Below are 22,528 nucleotides of genomic sequence, written 5' to 3' on the forward strand. Positions count from 1 at the left end.
ATCTAACAGTATTCCAGGCACCAAACTGTCAATCAGTTCACGTTAATTCGGTACACCGTCTTACCAGGGGTACAATACCAAGTCTTGTGGTGGAGCTGCCATCTTGGATATAGCCGACGAGACACGGCGTTCTATGTTTTGCAGTCCGCAGGCTAGACGCCTTTTTGAGTCACTCTTATCAAAGGCAACACAAGCTTTTAGCTGTCGTAAAGCAAACAGAAAAACTCCAACGACGATTTACGTTAAAATATATTTAAAACTATCTTCTCACAAACATTTGTACAATAAGAAACGACAGTTAATCTGCTCTAAGCAACGGACAGAACATCGCTTCGTGTCAAGCTGGACATAGTGTATCGATTGGTCTAGTAATCCTATCGTTATCATTATCATTTCGATTTTCGATAACAGAGTCCTATTTGAAGGCAGGCAGTCCAAACTGTTCCGGTTGGAACTCTTCTAACGAGTTTAGCACCAAAGTCGCATGTTTTCGCTGATCTTCCGTTATTTTTGGATCGGGAACCATCACCACTTGCATACCGGCGGAAACACCTGCCGTCACGCCGTTAGGGGCATCCTCAAAGACAAGGCACTAGTGTAGGAAGCAACAAAAAAATTACAACTTTGAATCAATCTACATGATGACAAAGGGCACTTACCTCTTCTGGTTTGGGCTTGCTCGGGAATCTGGAGGCGGCTACCAGGAAAATGTCCGGGGCAGGTTTTCCTTCTTTCACTTCAGGATCCGACGATCCCGTCACCTTGTGGTGAAACAGATCGAACAGTTCTTGGTGGTTCTGAGTTTTAACCGCATAGGAATCGGCACTGGAACTGGTGGCCAACGCGATCGGAACGTTGTTCTGATGCAGATGGCGGATTAGACGTTCGGCACCTGTCGAGTTTTATGAATGAGGATAAATTAGTCGGTTGGCAAAAGAATTAGCTCGTAGTAAACGGTGCAAATTCGGCAGCACAGAGAAAATCAATTCTAAGCTAAGCTTCTATGGTTCTGTTATCACGCTATAGTACCTCCCAAAAGAGGGGCGCCGCCAAGATCCACTAGCTGTTTCTCGCGGAACTTTTTCAAAAATTCATCCACTGTACAGGACAGCTTCAGATCGTTCACTATGATCGAGACGGTTTTCTGTTCGGTCGTACCCAGGACCTTCAAGCGGGTTGCCCACGGATAGGTCGAGTTATACGATTTGACCAATTCCCCTAATATATTCTCGTAGATTTTCTCTGTATCTGTGAAAGAAGGTGAAAAAAGAAAAAAAAAAAAGGAAACCGATTAGCCGGGTTGGGTTCGGCGGTGTTCGTACCTGGCATCATTGCGCAGTGGGGCATCAACTCGTTGATTTTTGCGGTGGAAATCTCAATGTACTCCTCGGGAGTAATGGGCAGCTCGAGGGCTTCGACGATCGCAATGGCCGCCGGTTCCCGTTGCAGCCCCATCACCGATTGTTTGATTTCCCACGTGTAGATCTTTCCGTACGGATCGGCTATGGATTGCGTTACCTCCGTGTACAGCATCTCGGTGTCTGTCTCAGGCGAGGACAGTGGCGCGCAAATGTCGAACATGAACATAATGGATGATGAAAGGGGTTACAGTTAATCGTCAGATTTTGATCGGTATCTGCTAGTGCACCCGAACCAACTACGTTGTCTACTTGTCTCTACATTATTCTACTGAACTATAGCTACGAGAGGGCATGCAGCGTGCGGGAATCTAAGCTACCAAGACACTCCATTCTCAAGGGATCAGTGGAGACGAACGGTACTTGGTTAGTTATTTCGTACAATGGAGCTGAAAGTGCATTGAAACTACCATTTCATTTGCATTCGCGAAGGCATCTGTTTATAGTAAAATTGATTTCAAACAAATGGTTTGACAGCAGTTAGGGTGGAAACTGTGTTACACTCAAAATAATAATCATATTATAGTTACGTGAAAAGTTATGTGAATATTTTCCACCCTACTTTTCACGTAGGTTTTAATGGACTGGCATTTAAAAGCTGTTTAATGCATAATCCAGTAAAAGTTACGTGTTTCATAGGTAAAATGTAATGTACTGTTCATATCACATTTATCTATCAGTTCATACCAAATTTAGATACCAGAAAATTACTATTTTATATATTGGTTGAAGTCAAAAGGGAGATTCCAGATTTTAGTATAAATCTATGAAATGAAAAATGTCATGAAATATAAAATATTTATTTCAGAAAATTGTCATATAATTCCAATGGCTTAAAAAGCAACTAATAACGTCGTGGTATTTCAAATCGACAAGCTTCCAGAAATCGTTTAAGTTGTCACTGCCATCCAACCGAAGTCGAGATCCAAGAACTCCCACAACACTACCGATGCAGGTCGAAGTCGCATTACATGGTTCCGGTGTCTCTAGCTTCATACCGACGGCCTGTTTGAAGCATTCGGCAGGAGCGGGTAAACTTCCGGACTCACGCAGGCACTCGGTCCAGTTGAACACATGGAAACTTTCATACTTGAATGGTCCGGTCGATGGAGTAAAAAATTGTAATTAAATAACTTTTCTCGCAAATATTTACACTACTTACACTTCGAGGGCCGCTGCTCGCCATTTTCAAAATCGAGTTTTTCACACTGGAAATTCACGTAGATTGTTTGACGTTTGGTCAATTCACGTAAACTTTATGTGATGACTCTATTCATTTTAGGGGATGTTCGTATAACATTCATTTTCGTCACGTAAAATATTCAATTTGACATTTGAAACCATTCTACGTGATTTTTCAAGTGAATCGAACGTGAATTTTTATTTGAGTGTAGGTTTGCCATCAAGCTTAACGACATCATCATTCATAATATAAGATTCATCATAGCAGGCGCGAGTCACATTGTAAACAATTCGGCTTTTTGGGGTGATTATTGTCAATCAAAAATTTCTCGTTAAAATTGTATGCCATGAATTACAAATTATTTGTTGAAGTTAACAGAGAAAACTGTTTCTGCCGTTTCTGCGTTTTCCAAAAATGGCTGCTCTCCCAAGATTGTAAGTAGAACCTTGAGGGTTGCATAAGACTCAGACTTATAAACCAAGTAAAAATATGTAGCACTCATTTCTAGAGATTTTTATAAAAAGTGTTATAATTATCATGTTTATGACAAACGACGACGCCTAAAATAACGTGTTTACTTGCGTTAATTGCTCCAGTTTTGAATTTTCTGTTTCAGAATTTAAACACTTAAACGAACTGCATGAAAAACATGTGTAAATCAAACCTTCTAAAAAGAAACTCTTTCAAATGCCGCGGATTGATGTTGCCTTTTACTTTTTCAAAACATCGTTTGCAAAAACGTTTATTAAAAATAATATTATTCTAACAACAATAGTCACATTAAATTTGTGGTAATACATTCAGATATATTCATTCAAAATGTAACATATATGTTTGCCAAAATGAAAAGCGTAACCGTGCTTAGTCTCTTATAATGTCAACTTTTAGTTAATTATCTTTATGTTGTCAATTATCTGTCAGCCGTTGGGTAAAACAACACAATTATGAAATGAAATTTAGTCTGAACAAGAAATAGTTTTTTTTTCCTAAAAAGTGTCCATCTTGCAATGTATGAACGGTTGGTGTGGAACATAATAACCAATCTTGATGCAAAATTTTATCGAAATCACAAATGGGTTTTTGTAAATCGATTTTAAATTCTAAAAGTCAACTTTTTTCAAGAGTAAAACATGGTAAGGATTTTTTTCCAACATGTTTATTCAACAATTTGACTGATTTTGTAAAAATCACTAGTACAACACATTTTTGTAGGATTCGTGATTTTTCAACAATAACGATTCGAAAAAAAAACTTGTTTAGAAAACTTTCAAAAGACAGTTTTTGTGACAAAGTCTACATGTCAAGAAAGTGTCACTCAAAGCTGAGAGGGTGCTCAACATTTGTTCGTGTTAGCGCGAAATTCGGCTTCGATTAACGATTCTCATTTTCGGAATACTTGCAGACATGGATCGGGCAATAAACTTGATCCATTTGAACGTTTACTTATGATACATTGTTGTGGTTCCTTGGTAAGTAGTCCGCAGCAACAATAACATAACTGTTCATAACTGTTTACATCTTTAGAACTTGAAAGTTCTTTGAAACTTTTCAAAATTTATCTGAAATCTTCTGAAATATCCGGAAATCTTTGGTTTGGTTTTGGAAATTTTCAAAATCAATTTCAGGAGAAGTTTGCAAAATCATTTCTTTCAAATTGATGTTTAAAAGACAATTCATTTTTTTTTTCAAATCCTTTTAAATATTCTGAAAACTTCTTTGAAACACTTCTAAAGCCTGCTGGGGTTTTTGGAAATCTCAAAAATCTCAAGATCTTCTAAACTCTTCCGCTGGGATTTTCCAATACCTTCTAAAAGTTTCTTAGAAATTTTTAGGAATTATAGGTTTTTTTTTAATTTTCTGAAGTCTTCTGACATTAACTGCATTATTCGGGAATCTTCTAGATCATCCAATATATTCCTAAAATAAATGATTTTTTTTTGTAACTCTTTGCGTCTACAGATATTTTTGAAATCTTCCACAACTATCTGCAGTCTTTTCAATGTTTCCTAAATTTCTGAATCATCTGAAATGCAGCGGTGATTGAAGGGCAGCTTGCTCAAATGTCGCATTTTAGGGAAGAATAAATATAGAAAATAAACGGGTATTTTTGTATAACACAAATTTGATAGATAAAAATTACACCATTGGTTCGCTCAGATATCCATGAAACTTCGAGGACTTCTAGTCTAAGTCACAAAGATCCACTTGGCATGCTGTTTTTTACCGAAATACATATTGACTGTATTTTGAAAAGGGTTTTCGCTGAGTTTATTAAAATGAATATAGCCGAAAAATCACAAATCTTACCGAACAAATTGTTGAAAAATATCTGAAATCTTGCGAAATATTCTAAAATTTTCTGAGCAGTTTCCAAATCTTCGGAAACTTTTAAAACCTTTCCAGACTTTCAGAAATTTTCTAACATCTTTTCAAATCATCCAAATCTTTAGTTTTTCTAAAATTTTATGAGATAATCTGAAATCTTTGGAAATCAACTGAGACTCTCAGAGATGATCTATGCTGTTAATTCTCTGATTTATTCTGAAAAAAATCTTCTGAGATCTTCAAAATCTGAAATCTTCTGAACTTTTCTAGACCTCTAAAATCTTTTGAAATTTTCTGAAATACTCTGAAATTTTCTGGAATCTTTTGAAACTTTCTGACATCTTCTAAAATCTTCTGATCTTTTCTGAAGATCTCTGAAATCAAAAGATTTCAGAGGACTAGAGAAATCTTTTGAATTCTTCTAGAATTTCCAAAATCTTTTAAAATCTGAAATCTGGATTTTTTTGAAATCCTATGAAATCTTCTAAAATTTTCTGATATCTTCTAAAATCTTCTAGAATCTTCAGAAATTTTCTGAGATCTTCGAAAATCTTCTGATATTCCAGAATCTGAAATTTTCTAGTCCTCTGAAATCTTTAAACATCTCCTGGAATTTTCTGAAATTTTATAAAATCTTCTAATATCTTTCAAAATCTGGAACTTTTTAAATCCTCTGAAATCTTTTGAAATTTTCTGAAATCTTTTGAAATCTTCTGAAACTTTCTAAAATCTCCCGAAATTTTCTGAGATCTTCCAGAATCTGAGATTTTCTAGTTCTCTGAAATCTTTTGAAATCTTCTGGAAATATTTGAAATTTCTTTTGAAATTTCCTGAAATCCTCTGAAATCTTCTGGAACCTTCTGAAATTTACGAAATTTTCTGACAACTGTAATTGTAATAGTGCTTCCTTCGGAATCAATTGTTGCACTGGAGTTCGCATTCGATTCGGAAGTCATACTGAATTTCGAATGATATTTGATTCATTCATTCCGAATCGCTCAGATCCTGCTTTGAGGGCAGTTCGCACCGAACAAGTCGAAGCAGAAGCTTTGCTTTTAAGGAAATACATTCGTGGAAGACTATACGTCTATACGATATTGCATTGATTTAATTAAAACCGTGAGTAGATCTGCTGCTGGTTTTTTTTCTGTGCTGTCGTTAGTCCTGCCTCAGTGACTATAAAGACATCCCAGACATCAGCACCAGCGGAAGAGCTAATGGGAAGGTTTGCTTTGTTCGTCATTCGCATTGTATAAGTGGCAATTATAAATTGCCAATACTTAAGGGACGGGTAGGGTCTAACACTTTTGAAAAATCATTTATTATTTCCTTTTTATTTTCTTATAGTAAAACATTTCAAGAATATTCTGTAAAATTTTCAAGCCTATTGGAACGAAACTCTGGAAGTTATGGACCTTTATCTATGGCTATCTCATTCTGCGAAGAAACAAGAGCTCGTCGCACAGGCTCAAGATTTCTACTTCGATTGACTTCAAAACTTGACAAAACATTCTTGAAATGTTTCATTATAATAAATTATAAAAGGAATAATATGATTTTTTGAAAATTTTAGACCCTATGGGCTCACTGGAGTATTTAATTGTTACCATTAATTTTATAGACAAAAAAGTTTAAACGCATTTTTGTCGAAAGCAGGTTTTGAGAGTCCGTGTCCATCGTCATTCAAAAACTACTGCACCAATATTTTTCAATTTTTGCACACAATTTCTATATATAAAAAACCAGACCCCAACGTTTTCCTTTTCGTTGTTTGTTATTTTGGAGAGGTATTACAACTACAAAATGGCGCATTTTTTGTGAAAAATCCTTGTTTTCACTTTGAACAACCACCAAAAAGTTAAAAAAAATCAAACAGAAACGTTGGGGTCTAGAAAAACTTCTCTAACTATGCTGAATACCCCCCCCCCCCCCCCCCTTACAGTATAGGTTTAGCATACTTTTATCTATATACTTTTACGCTTTGTCTTAGACTCATCAGCGCATTCGCAGCTTATGTTATGTCTCAGTTTCTTGAGGCCTAAAAGTTACAGGTCTACAGTAACAAGATAAAAACTAAAACTCACGATAATGTATCGTTCAGACAGTGACTAAACTCTTCAATATTCAATATAAAAATAATTTCAAACATTAACAAGCTAGTGGAACAGATTTGCTTCTTCCAACAGATGTGATTTCGAATTTTCTTTTCTCAATTACACATTCGTGCAACGTTCAAATAACTTGGTAATGAAACTTAAACACGGAATCATATTTTATCGAACAAGTTCGATCAAACAAGAACTATCGTAAAATTCACTGATAATTTCCCCGGCTAAGCAAATCCACGCTCCAAAATAATCATCGAAACAACCTTTTCCTCTACACAGTACATCTTACATCACTCAAACACGTCACTCGCTCCATCCATCTCCATCCGCAGTATAGGTAGGGTAACCGTACTCATGTACTATCTACTAGTACTGGGGAGAGTTCCACTATCTATGTTCAAATAATAGGAAGGAAATCGGTCCGACCGATAAGAATTTCTTGCTTCGCAGTAACACAAATATTCCACATTGTGCATACGAAATTAGCTTATTCCTGTTATATGCGGTCTGAATCGATCAGGAGAATATCGAGGCATAAATCTAGGTACAACTGCCTCCCAGTTGCTCTTTTACGCGCGCTATCTCGCGCACATGACTGAAGTAGAATTGTTTTCCCGTTCCTCACTTCAAGCAACAGCCCAACGTGGGGAGGTACTTCCGCATCGCCGTTTTCCCTTTAGGCACACGCCAACGAGCTGGATGCAGTTGTGCATTGCATGCGATGTCAAGGTCAGCAGCTTGCATCACCTAGGCAAAGAAAATTTCCACTTTTCCAAGTAACTTTCCATCACTCGGCGCACCGTTCGTTGATTGGTTGCGGGTCAATACTATCAAAAACTATCGGTGAAATGAGGTGCTTTTTGCTTTCTTCTACTGGGATTTAGGAATGAATCGGTTCCGGATGGGTTTAGCGTCTTGGAAAGCCTGTCCCCGAATTATCCGGGAAAATGCTGGATCACGTCCTAAGGAAGCAGTAGCAGTACTTACCCAGCAGTAAACCATCCATGTCGAAGATGCAATGGGTCACTTTCCGAAAGTTGCTCGCCATTTTGCTTGCACTCGCGCCGAGAACCGAACTAGTACTGAACAGTCGACTCATTTTACCCTGACGGTGCTAGAAATGACAACAAAAACAAAAAAAAACAGTAAACAGTTAGTGGACAAAGAAGCAAAACAGAGAGAAAGAGCGAGAGCGAGCATGTATCAGCTGGTATGTTGTCCAACTTCAAACTTGCCATATGGTTAGTAAACACGCTGTCGGATTTGACGTCGCTGGCGATGAGTAATTTCGTGCCGAAACTGATCTGATTCGAACAAAACTTATCCTGACTATAACGAGAATTTCCGTATTTTCCTTTACCAGATCGGTGTTGAATGTTATAATTTACATTATTAATTCCGCTATTCTCATTTGTACTATCTCGTCTGTTTGCGATGTTGCCATAGCAACAAGTTGCCTTATCGTACGAAGAAAGGTAATGAAATCGATCTAATATGGCGAAGAATCCCAGCAAGGAATCGAAACAAAAGTGTTTCGAAATCGTTCAATTCCGATCCCATAAAGAACCCATGTTGAAGGGTTTACTGGACGTAGAGCCGCAACGATTCAACATTGGATTATCGTAGCCCAACACGGGGACCACTTTAAAAATATGATTAAGGTAGGCCTTTTTGTTGATTCCCGGCAAATTTAAAAAGTTTTTGCTGGAACTCAAGGAGGAACTGATCATTTACTAGTTTTTGGTATCCGAATAACTTGAAGATTTAATTTTATATATTCAGTTATATAAAATTTTCATTTGGAATTCACTGAAAATCAACACGAAAACGTGCAAAATCAGAGAAGGAAACGAATTGACAATTCAGTTCGCTTTTCCTCACTCAATTCGGACAAATTTCCAAACCAGTTGCATTCGAAATCAGTTATCGCACTGGAGTCCGTATTGATTCGGATTTCATACTGAATTCTGAATGAAATTTTTTCACCCACTCGGATTTGATTCGGAACTCATTAATTTGAATGGAAGTTAAGTGAAGTATACAGAAATAGTTTGATTTTTTGGAGAAAAAGTCTGGAGAATCTAATGGTCGATTCTCAAGACTTTGATATAAGCTAGTTTCAGTAAACTTACAGCAAGTTTGATTAAAATTTGAGGGTGATTACCTTAAGATATCGTAAAATGGAGGCATTGGGGATCGCGATTCGTGTGTCCATTAAAAATCATTCCATTTAATTTGTTTGTTGACCTTTCTAAGTATTTCCGAATTCTTACCGGATTTTCTGAGAATCTTTTTCCCTATGTAGTGATTGTAGGCTCAGAAAAATGATGAAGATCGGTAAAACATGCAATGTTTGAAGATTCATCATAGCCATTGTAAACTGGTTTCGCATGTAATTTAAAGCTAAGTCCGCCGAAGACCGAAATCAGCATTTTGGCGAAAAAATTAGTTGATTTTCTGATTTTAGTTAGTTATTTTTTGAGACAACTAAAAATATCTTACTTTTGCTAATTTAGATTTTTTATTTCTGATTCCCTTAATAATAATAAAATATTTGTTGAAATGGCTATTTTTTTAGTTGAATTCACTAATTCAACGTGCTGTCATTTCTTAGCTAAGGCACACTTCATTTCCATTCAACTAATTTTTTAGTTGAATTAGAGAAATAAACCGTTGTTTTCAATCAACGTGAATGGTTAAATTGGCTTCTGCAATTTGCAGCTATGTGGTGCACTGTCACCGAAAAAAAACGTTAACACCGTAATGACTACTAGCCACTAGATGGCACACTACTACCGAAAAATATTTCAGTCGCGGTAGTCTTTTCTTCATTGGCAGGTATAAATACGATTTTGTATTGGAGAAAAAGACATAAGCGAAACATAACACATTCTTTTTGAAAATTTTACTTCTAAATCGTTGTTTTCTTCATTCGACTTCGCGAAATCGACTCTCTCACAGAAAACTTTGAGCACTCGGAAAACAAAAACCGAATACAAGCAGTACACCGGACGGCGTAGCCCGGAAGGTACGAAGATACAAAAAACATCATTTCGATAGTCCCACGACAAAAGCGCCTAACTGCAAATGAGAGCCTCTCTTTGTTTACTTTCTCTTTTAATTATTACGAATCCATTATTGCAAATTCTCTAAAGTATCCAATGTAAATCGAAAGCTTGTAGTTTTACCTTGAAAGTTTTGCGAAGAGTAAAGCGTCAAATATAAAATCTGTTCGGTAAATCGTAAAAGAAAAAGTAAACAAAGAGAAACTGTCATTTGCAGTTAGGCCCTTTTGTCGTGGGACGGTCGATTTGACATATACAATTAGAGTGCAACATTCGAAACTCACTTCACTGTTCCGCGTAAAAACATTATTTCGCACAATCGCTTCAAATGCGCACAAATTCTGAATAAATACACTTTCCACTAAGAGTTTACGTTATTTTTACAAATCGAATCAGAAATTTATACATATATATATATCGTAACACATGCGAAAAACATCAAAACAATTTGCAAGCAAATTCAATAAGACTGTCCTTTTTAGCTTTTTAATGGATTGTGTTGCTTTGACACTTCTTATGGGGTTTTGGCTAATAAACTTGTTAATTAAACCAATTTCATTTTTGTGTTCTTTGTGCTGTCCTTCAGTAATGATGGTGATAGATAAATAGAAACAAATTTTCTGATATTAATAACAAATTAGTTGTCAATGAGAATTTCGTGTTGGATTGAAATATTGCTGGTTTTTGTCCAGGATATTCGCCAACTAAACAAATTCTCTAAAAATGAGAGGTTTTTCCAGCAAAGTAAATTCTCAATTTTAGCTAATTTCATAGTTATTTTGGAAATTTTGTTGTTAAAATCAACTAATTCAAAAACAGTAATACGAATTAGGCACAGAGCTACTTTCGGTCGTTACGTGCGCGAGCAGATGGTAATTGCCATGCACCAATAGCGAAAGGAATTGGGTTGATTGAGAACAAAGGTTAGAACGCTTGCGGGGCAGTCCAACATGTGGAATCCATTGCGGGAATTCGCCGACTCGTTCGGTGCTCTTCTCAATGATTATAATATTCGGATGTTTATTTTCACCTTTTTGCCTTTCTCATATAGAAATCAGTTCGTCGAGTACGCAATATGTCTGTGTGTGTATGTGTGTACGCAACAAAAATATGCACTCGATTTTATCGAAGATGACTGAACCGATTTTCACGTTCCTAAAGTCAAATGAAATATTTCGTGGTCCCATTATACGGATCAAACTTCCGGTTCACGAGTAACAAGGTAAAATGTTAAAACCCTATTAAATTTTATACAGATACGACTTCCGGTTGCGGAATTACAGGGTAAAGAATTAGAAAATAAGGAAATGTTAGTGCTTCACCTACTTCCCGGAAGGACAACGACTCGTCATTCTCTTTCTATAGGTATCGCGGAGTTAGAGATATCTAGAATTCGCTTCAAGCTATCGATTGGATATAAGAATATTTGCCATCTATTATGTATTCAGTTTAAATATATAATATCACTAACTGACCCGTCGAACTTCGTCTCACCCAAATTTGTTCAAATTTATGTTTGCGGACGACAGAATAATCAAACGACTATGTGGTTAACGCTTCTTTCCATTATTCTACTGAGTACTTAACCTAAAATCAACGAAATGTGACACACATTAGCTTTGGCAAAAAAATATCATCAAAAATAATATGAAAATTTGCAATACTAAGCAAAAAGGAAGCGAATGCACAGATTGTCATCTCATTCTTTGAGTCAATGCATTGAATAGAGAACTCTCTCTAATGGTTTCGACATGATGAATATGGTGCGACGTTTGCTCGTTCAGATATGATTTATGCAATCCGTTATTTAAATAAATAAAAAGATCAGCATTTAGTGTTGCATTAGAATTTTGTAACGAAAAAATAAACAAAATGTTGAAGAGCTTCTTTTCTATAGTTGCTCGCTCATACGGTACAGTTGGAAATATTTGCAATTCGTAGTAACCCAAGTAACCAAAAGTTTGAACGTTCACCCGACGCAACAGAACAAACTTTGAAGCAGCTTTTTGTTCAGCAGCAAGCAAAGTTCATTCAGAACTTTTTCGGTACGTCCAAGTTGCCAAAAAATGCCATGAGTTAAAGCAGTAAGAAAATGAATATTTTTCAGATACGATGGAACTTTTGGTAAGTTGAAGAGACTTCGCTTCAAGTTTGTTTCGATATTGATCTCTCCAAATTGGCAGTATGTAAAATATAAAATGCCAGTCTCAATACATTATGGTAATCAATCTCATCCCATGAGTCAATGCACTCAACGACATAATGGATACAAGGTGCCACGTTTTCTGTTTCAGATGTGACTCTTGATTCCAATTATCGATAAAAATGATCACTAATCAGAATTTTGTATTGATAAACTTAACACAATGTTGAAGAGTTTCTTTTCTAGAGTTGTTCATTCGATAGAGTAGGATAAATTTACAATTTGTAAATATATCCTATATCACATCTGTGAAACTTTTGATTGCTTGGAAATTTTAATTTGATACTGATCTTACCTAGAAACCTAGAATGGCAGTCTCAATCCATTATGGTAATCATCTTGAACATTGATATCTAATTGCCACTTATATTGTGCGCTTAGTATAATCTAAATCATTAGAAAACAAAATGCAAGGAAAATCTCTTATGTCGTTTTCGCTTGAGAAAACTGAAACTGACCCAGGGTAGTTTCATCAAACAGACACTTTTCACTAAACTCTGTTGATTTCGCACTTAGCAACGGGGGTTTTAGCAAACCTGATATAAAAATCAGGTTCGAAACTGACTCGATTTTCAGTTCAACAACGTTAAAACTAGGTTCGAAACTAGCTTCAAACAAACGGTTTGACAGCAGTTAGGGTGGAAACTGGGTTAGGTTTGCTATCAAGCGAAAACGACATTAGTCGTATCAATCGTAGATCTAACAATCATTGGCGACTTTTTCTGTGGAAAATTCCATTGTCCATACAAAACAACTTTATGGATTTTTCACACTTTTCCGACAATTTTTCCTAATTTTTTTGATGTACGAACCCGGTGGGGGTAAAAACTGATCAAACAAAAAAAGAATCATGTAAATCCGTCCATCCGTTCTTATGTGATGCGATTACAAAGAATGATCTCTGCATTTTTATATATACCGATGTAAACCAAAACCGTTTAACCGATGTAAACACACAAAACGACATCCTGTCAGCAGTCCGGACTTAATTCTAACGCCACGAAAACCAAAGATTTCGTGTAAATTTGACCCATAGGAATTCACTTTTTTTCGAGATCTCAACAATCGACGGAAACTAGTTTTGACGAAAAAAATTTGACGGGATCGAGTATTGTTTACACGACGCGCACGCCTACTGCGATCCTTCCTCCACGTTTACCTCCTCTAAACTTGACTCAAAACTGTTTATAAATTAAAAAGGTTATGCTAATTTATGATCAAATAAACTTTTCCTTTATCCAAGTTTTAAAGAAAAGTGTTTTGAAGAATCCCTTAGTAATATTAAAGAAAACAGGAGTTTCTATGAAAAAGGCATCATTACACCACTTGGTGTATTAACACAGGTTTTTGTAGTTGTGATTTGTTTTTTCTAGTGAGATGATAACCATTGTTAGAATCACCATGTCAGAAAAGTCATAAATAGAACCTGTTTTAATCCACCTAGCAGTGTAATGATACCTTTCTCATATTACTTATTTTTCCAAAAATATCACTAGATGATTCTGTGATGAAATTTTGTTTCAATCTGGAATACAATAAGAAACTTTTCTGTGGGTATAAACTAACGTAACCTTTTCGATTTGTAAAGTTATGTCAAGTTAATAAGAAGTTTTCTTTAATTTGAATCGTCGCACTGAATGATTAAACACACTTTACCCTATGAGACTATAGGAACTTTTATTTAAGCCTGTTTGTGGAAATCGATCAAGTCATCTCTGAGAAAATTGAGTGAGTCTCGTTTTAAACTTTTTGGTCACTATTTCCGATACTTATGGGACCGGGAACTTGGAACCATTATAGCCGAAGTCGGTTTGTTTCAGTAAGTAACTAATATAGCCTACAAATTGAATCAGTTTTAAATCATATCTAGAATAATTTTACCCTTTTTGCATCGCCGCTCTAAATGATGGCATGGAATTCAATAGCAACCTATTACCTATGGGACTATTTATTTTATTAGATTTTTTATTTTATAAGTGACACATACATACACTCACAGACACATACATTGCTCAGCTCGATGAACTGAATCGAATGATATAGAACACTTAGCCCTGTAGACCAATTTTCACTAGTCAATTTTTAAAGTGATTGCATAAACTTTATATATGAGAAAAGTAATAAGTATACTTTTATAGAAAAGCATTGCTGAAGGGATCTTGTAATAACACTAACAAGTAGGTACAAATTGAATAAAAGAATTAGAAATTTACTTTTCAGAATTTTTCAACAGAAAAATATAAATTTTAATGTGGCAACCCTGCACGCTATACGAAATTGAAAAAAGCACGCTGCGAATGGAGCAAAGTCGCACGCACCGTCACGCACTAGTTTTGCATAGTCGTTTTGAATGACGATTTGAATGTTTTGACACTCATCGCCCAATAACTTCGGAACCGGAAGTCAGATCAGGATGAAATTGCACAGTATATTTAAAGACAATGAGAGCTTTAATCTGAATCATAATTTGTGAAAATCGGTTTAACCGTTGCTGAAAAATCGAAGTGAGTTCCGTTTTAGGACATTTTCTCAGCTATTATCGGTACTTTCGGAAGCGGAAACCGAGGACTGCAGTATGAAACAAGTATAAAAATTATTTGGTTTGCGATTATTTATTTTATCACGTTTTTGATTTTAAGATCGCTAAGAGATTTACCAAATTGTAGGCTAAACCGATCATCAAATACTTATGGCGTTTTCGTTTTTAATTTGCACTACACCGGTGCAGTGCTACACTGAGGCATGAATGAACGAACGAAAATGACGAAAACATAAACAGTAACCATTGACTACAATAAACGATTCCATTGCACAGAGCTACACCAAACTTACAACGGACCATGTAAAGAAAAGCGAATTCCTTGAAACCGGTTAACAAATTCAACTACTTTGCAGATTTTGTTGGTTCAAATGAAAACAATTCATTGCGAAGAATATGAAACTATTAAAAAAACCCGTTTTTTTATCCGTACAACTCTGACTATCCGAGTAAAAACTTATTTCCTGATAAAAATCTTAGCTCCACTATTCCTGCCAGTTGTTTGTTACATTTGAATGAAATTCCGGATAAAGTATTTTTCCAGCGTCAACTTCACTTTCCTCGACTGTCGGAAAGCGGGAACAAACTCTGCATAGGTTATTGTAAATGATGCTAGAAAGGACTCATCTCACTTTTAGATGATTTGAACATGATTTTTTTTGAGTCGCTTTGACCGGCTAATAGCAGCGAGTTCGAAAGTCGGAGCATAATTGGGGACTATCAATCATATTTCTCTTATCAGACGATACTCTCTGATAAGATTGCTAATTAAAGCAAACTTCGATCATTGACTCGAATCTGAGATTTGTCAGCCAATGACCTAAATTAACTCTTTTTTAGTCCACTCGAAAATGTGTTGTCTCGTCATATGGGAGGCGAGCGAGTGGAAGACGACGAGAAATTTAATTTTCGAGGTTGCGGGACATTCCCGTTCGCTGTGGGTGTTGTTGCCCTGCGTACGGAAGCTGTTCCGGAGAACGCCGCGTGCTCGGCTTATGATCTATCATGCTGTTTTGGTGTGACAACGATATACGAATGAGCACACACAAACAGTGGCCTCTGTTCTCGGGCAGTGGACGAACGCGTGGCGGCCCCGGACAGTAAAGCGGCTTATTGCGAAGCATCGTACGAAAGTCTTTGTTTCTTCTCAGATTTCCTCTGTCTGGCAGACAATGCGTTGATCATCGATGAACCTCGAGCGTGAATAAACGACCACGATTCACTTGAGCCGAGCTTCCTTGCCGTGCCAATATTAATAGTACTTTGTCTATGAGAATAGAGAAAATTTTGAGAGCTTGTGCAAAACACGGAAAGTTGTGTAGTAAGCAAATAACAAATATTTCCTGGCAGAAAATGGTTAATAATACATCTGCCGAAAACAAAAATAACTTATTCTGCACTACTGCTGTAGCTGTCGAGGAGTTATCTGCTAGCTCGTTTGGAATACCGTTCTAAATGAATGCTCCCAGTGAAGTAGTTTACATTCAAAATTGACATGATTCGATTATTACTTTTGACTAATTATAGTTTATGATATATATTTAACAGTATGCAGTTCGTCGTAGAGCAATTTCACCGCAAATGAAAGATTTTTTTTTTGTTATTTTTTTGTTCGGCTCAAATTTTGCATTAGCATTATTCATGTTTAAACAAAACAATTTGCCCTATTTATTCTAGTCTTGCTTTTGAGAAGGGACAAAGCAAAAACCCCTTGAAAATTTTCAATAATGTATCACAGTTCGAAAAATTCTTGTAATTTTACATCTTATCAGATGGGCATAAATGGAGCGTCACATTTCACACAAATTTATATTCAAGAACATGTAGAATTGTGTGATTTGAAAATTACATGGCTTCAAAACGAATGGAATAAAAATCAAAAGATCGACAACGCGATTTGAACCGAAAAACGTTAGATCACAAAGCACACCTGTTAGTCGACTGAGCCACAGAAGCACATATCTGCTTGGCTGGTAAATCGTGCATCAAAATTCTTCCAGTATCATTTGCTAGCCGAGTGCAAATTACACTCGGAGCCAGGAAATTTCTGTACGAAAGGAATATTGCGAAAAAGTCTATTAGTTCAGTCATCTTAAGCAGTTTGCGTTTAGTGTGCACCTAGAAGTGAAATGTCAAAAATAATTGAACATGATGCCCACATAGAGGTGTGAACTTTTTTATATTGAAGTGTGTTTTTTCTGACGAAAGTATCGCCTATGAATAATTTAGAAATACGCTTCACTTTCAAGAGTTATAAAGCAGTATTCAACTTTGCTCGTGAATGCTATGAATAGTGCTGAAAAGACGAAACCTTTAGCCTATGAAGGCGATCTTTGGCAGATCACTTCTGATATATAGAACATATCAACAAAATTAAAATGAAATGAACGGTGTATTACAAGAAAATTGTCATTTTTATAAATTGTGTATGAATTAAAACTTCATATATTAAACGATCGGACCCTAGCTGTGAACTATTTTGCGAATAGTTTAAACTTTAAGTCAAAATTTGAATTTTGATATTTATTTTCTAAAAAGTAGTTAAATTTCACTCAACAGACAGACGACTCATCATTACCACAGAAAACATGAATACAAATGGAACTATTTTTCAAATCAAGAAATTGTAATACTTAATTCGGAAATGTTGGTAAAACTCTGGAGTTAGCATTAAGATTAATTTGTTTAGTTCTGCGTGCACATTTCACACACATTTATATATATAGGGATTTTCATAGAACAATGTGTTCTTTTCCAAGTTGGTATTAGATTGCAATTCTAAACCGTATTTACAGCTTATTTTTTGTGCAGTGTATATCGAGGAATATTCCATATATTTGGAGTTGTTTGGTTTAGTGTACTGATTGGGAAAGCTGTCATATGTGCATTGAAAAATTTGTAGTGTATTAGTAACCTTTTTTGCCACCGCACTTTACTGTGATGTCGCTCGTGAATCGCAAGAGTGATCCATATTTATATGAAAAGTTTAAGCTTGTTTGAAAGCTAGTAATGGGCCATTGATCAAGTTCGAAGATTAAATGACTGCGACTTCTGGTTCGGGCGATATGATGGTATAAGCGACGTAACCGATAAAAAGCGTAGTTTTTTTTTACCGCGCAAATTTGAAAGCTGTTGTTAGACCATTCATCGAGTTCGATAATCAAATGGCTATGACTTACAAACACAGTGATCCGGCTTCAGTTTACGACGCAGAATTAGCTGCTATGCAATACACCCTCGACATCTTTGAAACCTTGCCCAAAGACCATTACTTCATTGTCACGGACAGTCTAAGCTCAATAGAAGCTCTCCGGGCAATGAAGCCAGAAAAGTATCCCCCATGTTTACTGGGGAAAATACGGGAATATCTGAGAGCTTTATCTGAATGGTCTTATTTAATATCCTTTGTCTGGGTCCCATTGTTCCATTCCGGGAAATGAAAAGGCAGACTCATTGGCTAAGGTGGGCGCATTAGAAGGTGATATTTATGAAATACCAATTTGCTTCAATGAATTTTTTAGTATCTCTCGTCAGAAAACTCTCGAAAGTTGGCAAACTTCACGGAGAAATGGCGAACTGGGACGATGGCTACATTCCATTATCCCTAGGATATCGACGAGAGTCGGGAAACTCTCCGTCGGTGTAGGCTAGATCCTTCGGCAGGGGCTAGTCAAGCAGTCGCCACAACACCGATTCGAGTCGTCGAGGCGCCAGCGAACCGGAAGCCATGCTCCAACCGGAATCGCGGGACCGACCTCGGCACTCCATCGGGTGTGCCGTGTGGTGTAAGAGAGGACTCGGTGTCGGGAGAATCTCCTTTGCTGGGGATCTTTCCGTCGGAGTAGTCTAGATCCTTTGTCGGGGACTAGATGAGCAGATCGTCGCGTGGTACCGCTAGGATCGTCTGAGCGCCAGTGAACTGGAAGTCACGCTCCAATCGGAATCATTGGATCGACTTAGGTATCCTTTCGGTCGGGTCGTAGACGCGTACCGTAAGCGTCGGTTCGGGAGGACTTCCCTCGTCGGGGAACCCTCCGTCGGTGTAGACTAGATCTTTTGGCGGCCGTCGAGGCGCCAGTGAACCGGAAGTTACCCTCCAGCCGGCATCACTGGACCGACCTCGTCATCCAACTGGTCGATCCCTCGAGAGCAGGATGCTGATCCCCATTCTGCATAAATCTGGGGAGGGTGGTGCGAGCACCAATAGCCTTCCACCCCGAAGTAATACCTAGCGGTGGTGCCGGGGAGGTAGGGTTGGAGATCCAAGGTGTTTTAGTGGGTTGTTCCAATCAACAGTTGGGTAGTCCTGTGGAGAGTCCCACACTCCGTGCGTAAATGCATTTCACCTTGTAAAAAAAAAAGAGTATCGACGAAACCTTGGTTCAGGGGGATGAACGTGAGTCGCGATTTCATTTGTGTTATGTCACGGCTCATGTCAAATCACTACAATTTCAACGCACATCTCCGGCGTGTTGGGCTCGTGGAGAGCAATCTCTGCACCTGTGGCGACAGTTATCAGAACATCGAGCATGTCGTGTGGTCGTGCGTAGAGTATCGTAACGCCAGGTCAGAGCTTCTGGAATCCCTTAGGGCCCGAGGTAGAGCGGCTGAGGTACCGGTTCGGGATAGTTCCTATGCGCATCTCATAGGAACTATCCCTTAAGGGGCGGCTAGGTTCTAACACTTTTGAAAAATCATTCATTATTTTCTTGATATTTTTTTATAGTAAAACATTGCAAGAATTTTCTATGAAACTTTCAAGCCTATTGGAACGAAACTAAAAAAAATTCTATGAAACTTTCAAGCCTATTGGAACGAAACGAAAAAATAAGTTTCCCAGTTTTCCGATATGCCTGTTATTTTTTCCTGATCTTACAAAAATGTACCTGGTGGTTGTAACAGGTGCCCATGTTTGTATATAAAACAATCTGGTACCGCGAATTTTTTTTACGTCAATGCGAAAATTTCATAGTTTATGCTTCGTTGGAAAAAAAGTATATTGAAAGAAATGGATGAAAAATGTATGGAACAACATTGAACATTGTACAAGAACTTAAAATAAAATTCTGTCGGGAAAAAAGCTTTTTTTAATAAACTTAAAAAAACCATTCGAAAATCGTTACAAAAATAAAAATTTCGCGTTTTTTTTCAGACAGCAGTTTGAAAAAAAATCTCGAGAACGGTAGCATATAACAATAATAAAAATTTGTTTTAACTGGAAATTCAGCGTTTTTTCATAAAATTTTGTTTAAAAATAAATAAAATTAAGTTTTTCATTATATTCAAAAGTCTACATTATTCAATATGTAACATTTCCAAATATCATTTCTCCATTCTAGAAATTTGACAGCATTTTACTTCGGACTTCAGCTACAACATATCAAAAAATAAAAAAATCAAGAATACCTTTTTTGATATATTTGAATTTTAAGTGTTCTTTTCAAAATATATTTTTTCAACTGTACATTTTTTTTTACATAGTCCTTATAATCAGAGCTTAAAATTGTAACGCATTCTCAATGAAAGAAACCATTCCAACAACCTCATTTTCAATATTTTTCTGTCTCATTCGTAAATGACCGACACCAGAACAAACGAAGAGAGACGAAGCATTTTCGTTTCTCATTGAAAAAATGAGAGAGCATAATTGCCAACGTCACTCTTTGCTCTATGACAAGAAGAAACCAAACTAACGTCTGCAGGGAGCACCAGCAGAATTTCAATTCTCATTCTTTCAACGATGTATTGAAAATTTGTGACGTTTTGGCTAGAAAGAGTGACTAAAATATGACAAATCGAAGTAATTACACCCCAGAACCTCTTTGGAAACCAAAACTACTACATATTCGAGCACCAACAGGTTGAAGTCATTGTGAAACCTTTCTCTGTCATTTTCGATTCTCAAGGCTTCGGTTTAATATTGGCACTGCATACTATGGGATTTTCACTAAAAACAGCAAATAACTGAAAGGGCAAATGAACAAAGGAACGCAATTTTGAAGCTACTGTTCAGCTTATGTCATTGACTGGACATGGATTTCGTTCTCATAGTTTGCAAGCGAAGCTGAGTGACATTTTCTCGTCATTTTCGTTTATTTTGAGTCAGTGAAAATGACTTTTATTAGCTCTGCTTATATTTACATAGTATGATGGAAATGATTTTAATATTTGAGAACCCCCAGGTTTTAATGGGTCCAAATCGCAGAATAGTAAAATGTTTTCTGAAGCTCCTCGTGGCAACGTAAACAACCCATGCCAACAGCTAGTTATCACAATTATTGTGATACGCATGCGCTACGCTTTCACGGTTCGAAATTGCTGCACAATATTCTGCAAAACATCCACTAACTTATGTAACATTCTATTAACATTCAATGAGAAATATATGTATAATGCGTAAAGAATCCCCCGCGGTATTTAATAATTTAATAAAATTGAAACTTCAATTTCCAATATACTCGTTGTATTATCCTCAGAGATCACTACCGATACTATTGATGATATATTGGAACATCGGAGAATAAAGCTGTTTCATCGCTAGTGTCTCGGTTCTAGTTAATCTGATGGAAAAAAATTACTGCCTTCTATTAGCCACCCGGATCCGAACCGACAGGAGGAAGCAAATGCAGGAACTTTCTCCATCCGGTTCACTCCGAATGGCTTTCCGTCTATTACGACAATGGAACAACGCAAATATTTGCGATCTTGCGAGTGCAAAAGATTTCAAAATACCTTGTTTTTAATCAGAAAAACGGTGGTTCTCAAGAAGGAGTTGTATTTCTGAACACGGTAGCACTAATCGAAAAATATTCGAAAATACAGAACACTCAGCGATATGGTAAAACAATTGACGACAATTTATCCACGCGCTAATAATAAACACCAATAATAATGATAACTGTTTAAACAGCTGATTGTCAAACTGTGAGTTTAGATATGTACGCTCAATCAAAATAACCAAAAAGCATACGAACAAATACTCAATGTTATCTCATGACCTGTCTGTCAAGAATGAGGTTGCCTTGATTACTTCTCCGAAGAATGGATTCTCGGTTGATTTTTCATTAGGGCGTATAAGCAAGTGACAGTTTATCTTTAATCACTCTCTCTTTCGATTATTGTGATGTGATTAAAGATTGTCTTTGATTTCACTAATCTGTTTGAAAGTCGAGTTTTGGGTATCATTTTACGCAAAGAGTAGAGTGATACACGTGGAAACCGCTTGGTAATTAATAGAAAGTAAACAAAGAGAAACTGTCACTTGCTTATACGCCCTAATGAAAAATCAACCGAGAATTATGAAAAATCGTTTAAATGCAAATTCTTCACATTATTTTGAAGATTCTTTGAATAATAACGACAGTACTAAAAGTAAAAATAATATAGATCGCTCGAAATTAACGCATTATGTGGTGATCGCTTGAAACTAACGCTTCATGTTTTATAAGGAATCTTCGATGTGAAAATAAATCCTGTGAAGTTTTGACCGTTTTTCGCAGTTCTTGCCAGTTATATCATTGACTTTTCGATTTTCACTACTCGACTTGTTCGTTTAGTTGTTAAGGCAGCAGTGATGGCATTTCACTAGATTGATTCACCAGTATCAGACCCTGTCAGCTTGGAGCGAAATCAATCTTCAGTCCAGCAACGCCATCGCACAGCATCACATTGAACAATTGTTTTGGAG

The 22,528-nt window shown here is 36.7% G+C and overlaps 1 protein-coding gene across 2 annotated transcripts; it reads right to left on the reverse strand.

The window, feature by feature from the left end:
- Nucleotides 1-231: 231 nt before the first annotated feature.
- LOC131430990 (probable pseudouridine-5'-phosphatase) lies at nt 232-21,752 on the reverse strand. Of its 2 annotated transcripts, none has more exons than XM_058596334.1 (5): nt 21,574-21,752; nt 8,022-8,148; nt 1,323-1,541; nt 660-892; nt 232-592 (listed from the first exon to the last, which is right to left on the reverse strand). In XM_058596334.1, the coding sequence occupies exons 2-5, from the start codon at nt 8,131-8,133 to the stop codon at nt 416-418; spliced, it is 741 nt and encodes a 246-aa protein (XP_058452317.1). In that variant the 5' UTR covers nt 8,134-8,148; nt 21,574-21,752; the 3' UTR covers nt 232-415. The 2 variants fall into 2 exon arrangements, with proteins under 2 accessions (XP_058452317.1, XP_058452316.1); XM_058596333.1 differs by lacking the exon at nt 1,323-1,541 and adding an exon at nt 1,030-1,248 and having other exon boundaries at nt 21,574-21,744.
- Between the last annotated feature and the right edge of the window lie 776 nt (nt 21,753-22,528).

This window comes from Malaya genurostris, chromosome 2 (assembly GCF_030247185.1).
Source record: "Malaya genurostris strain Urasoe2022 chromosome 2, Malgen_1.1, whole genome shotgun sequence".
NCBI classification, from domain to species: Eukaryota; Metazoa; Arthropoda; class Insecta; order Diptera; family Culicidae; genus Malaya; species Malaya genurostris.

Bases quoted from the DNA above. Each gene is read 5' to 3' on its own strand.
- LOC131430990 (XM_058596334.1), bottom strand. From the start codon at position 8,133: ATGAGTCGACTGTTCAGTACTAGTTCGGTTCTCGGCGCGAGTGCAAGC. The intron at 1,542-8,021 runs GTAAGTACTGCT...CGCCTGAGACAG, and splicing joins CATGGATGGTTTACTGCTGG to ACACCGAGATGCTGTACACG. The intron at 593-659 runs GTAAGTGCCCTT...TTCCTACACTAG, and splicing joins GCAAGCCCAAACCAGAAGAG to TGCCTTGTCTTTGAGGATGC.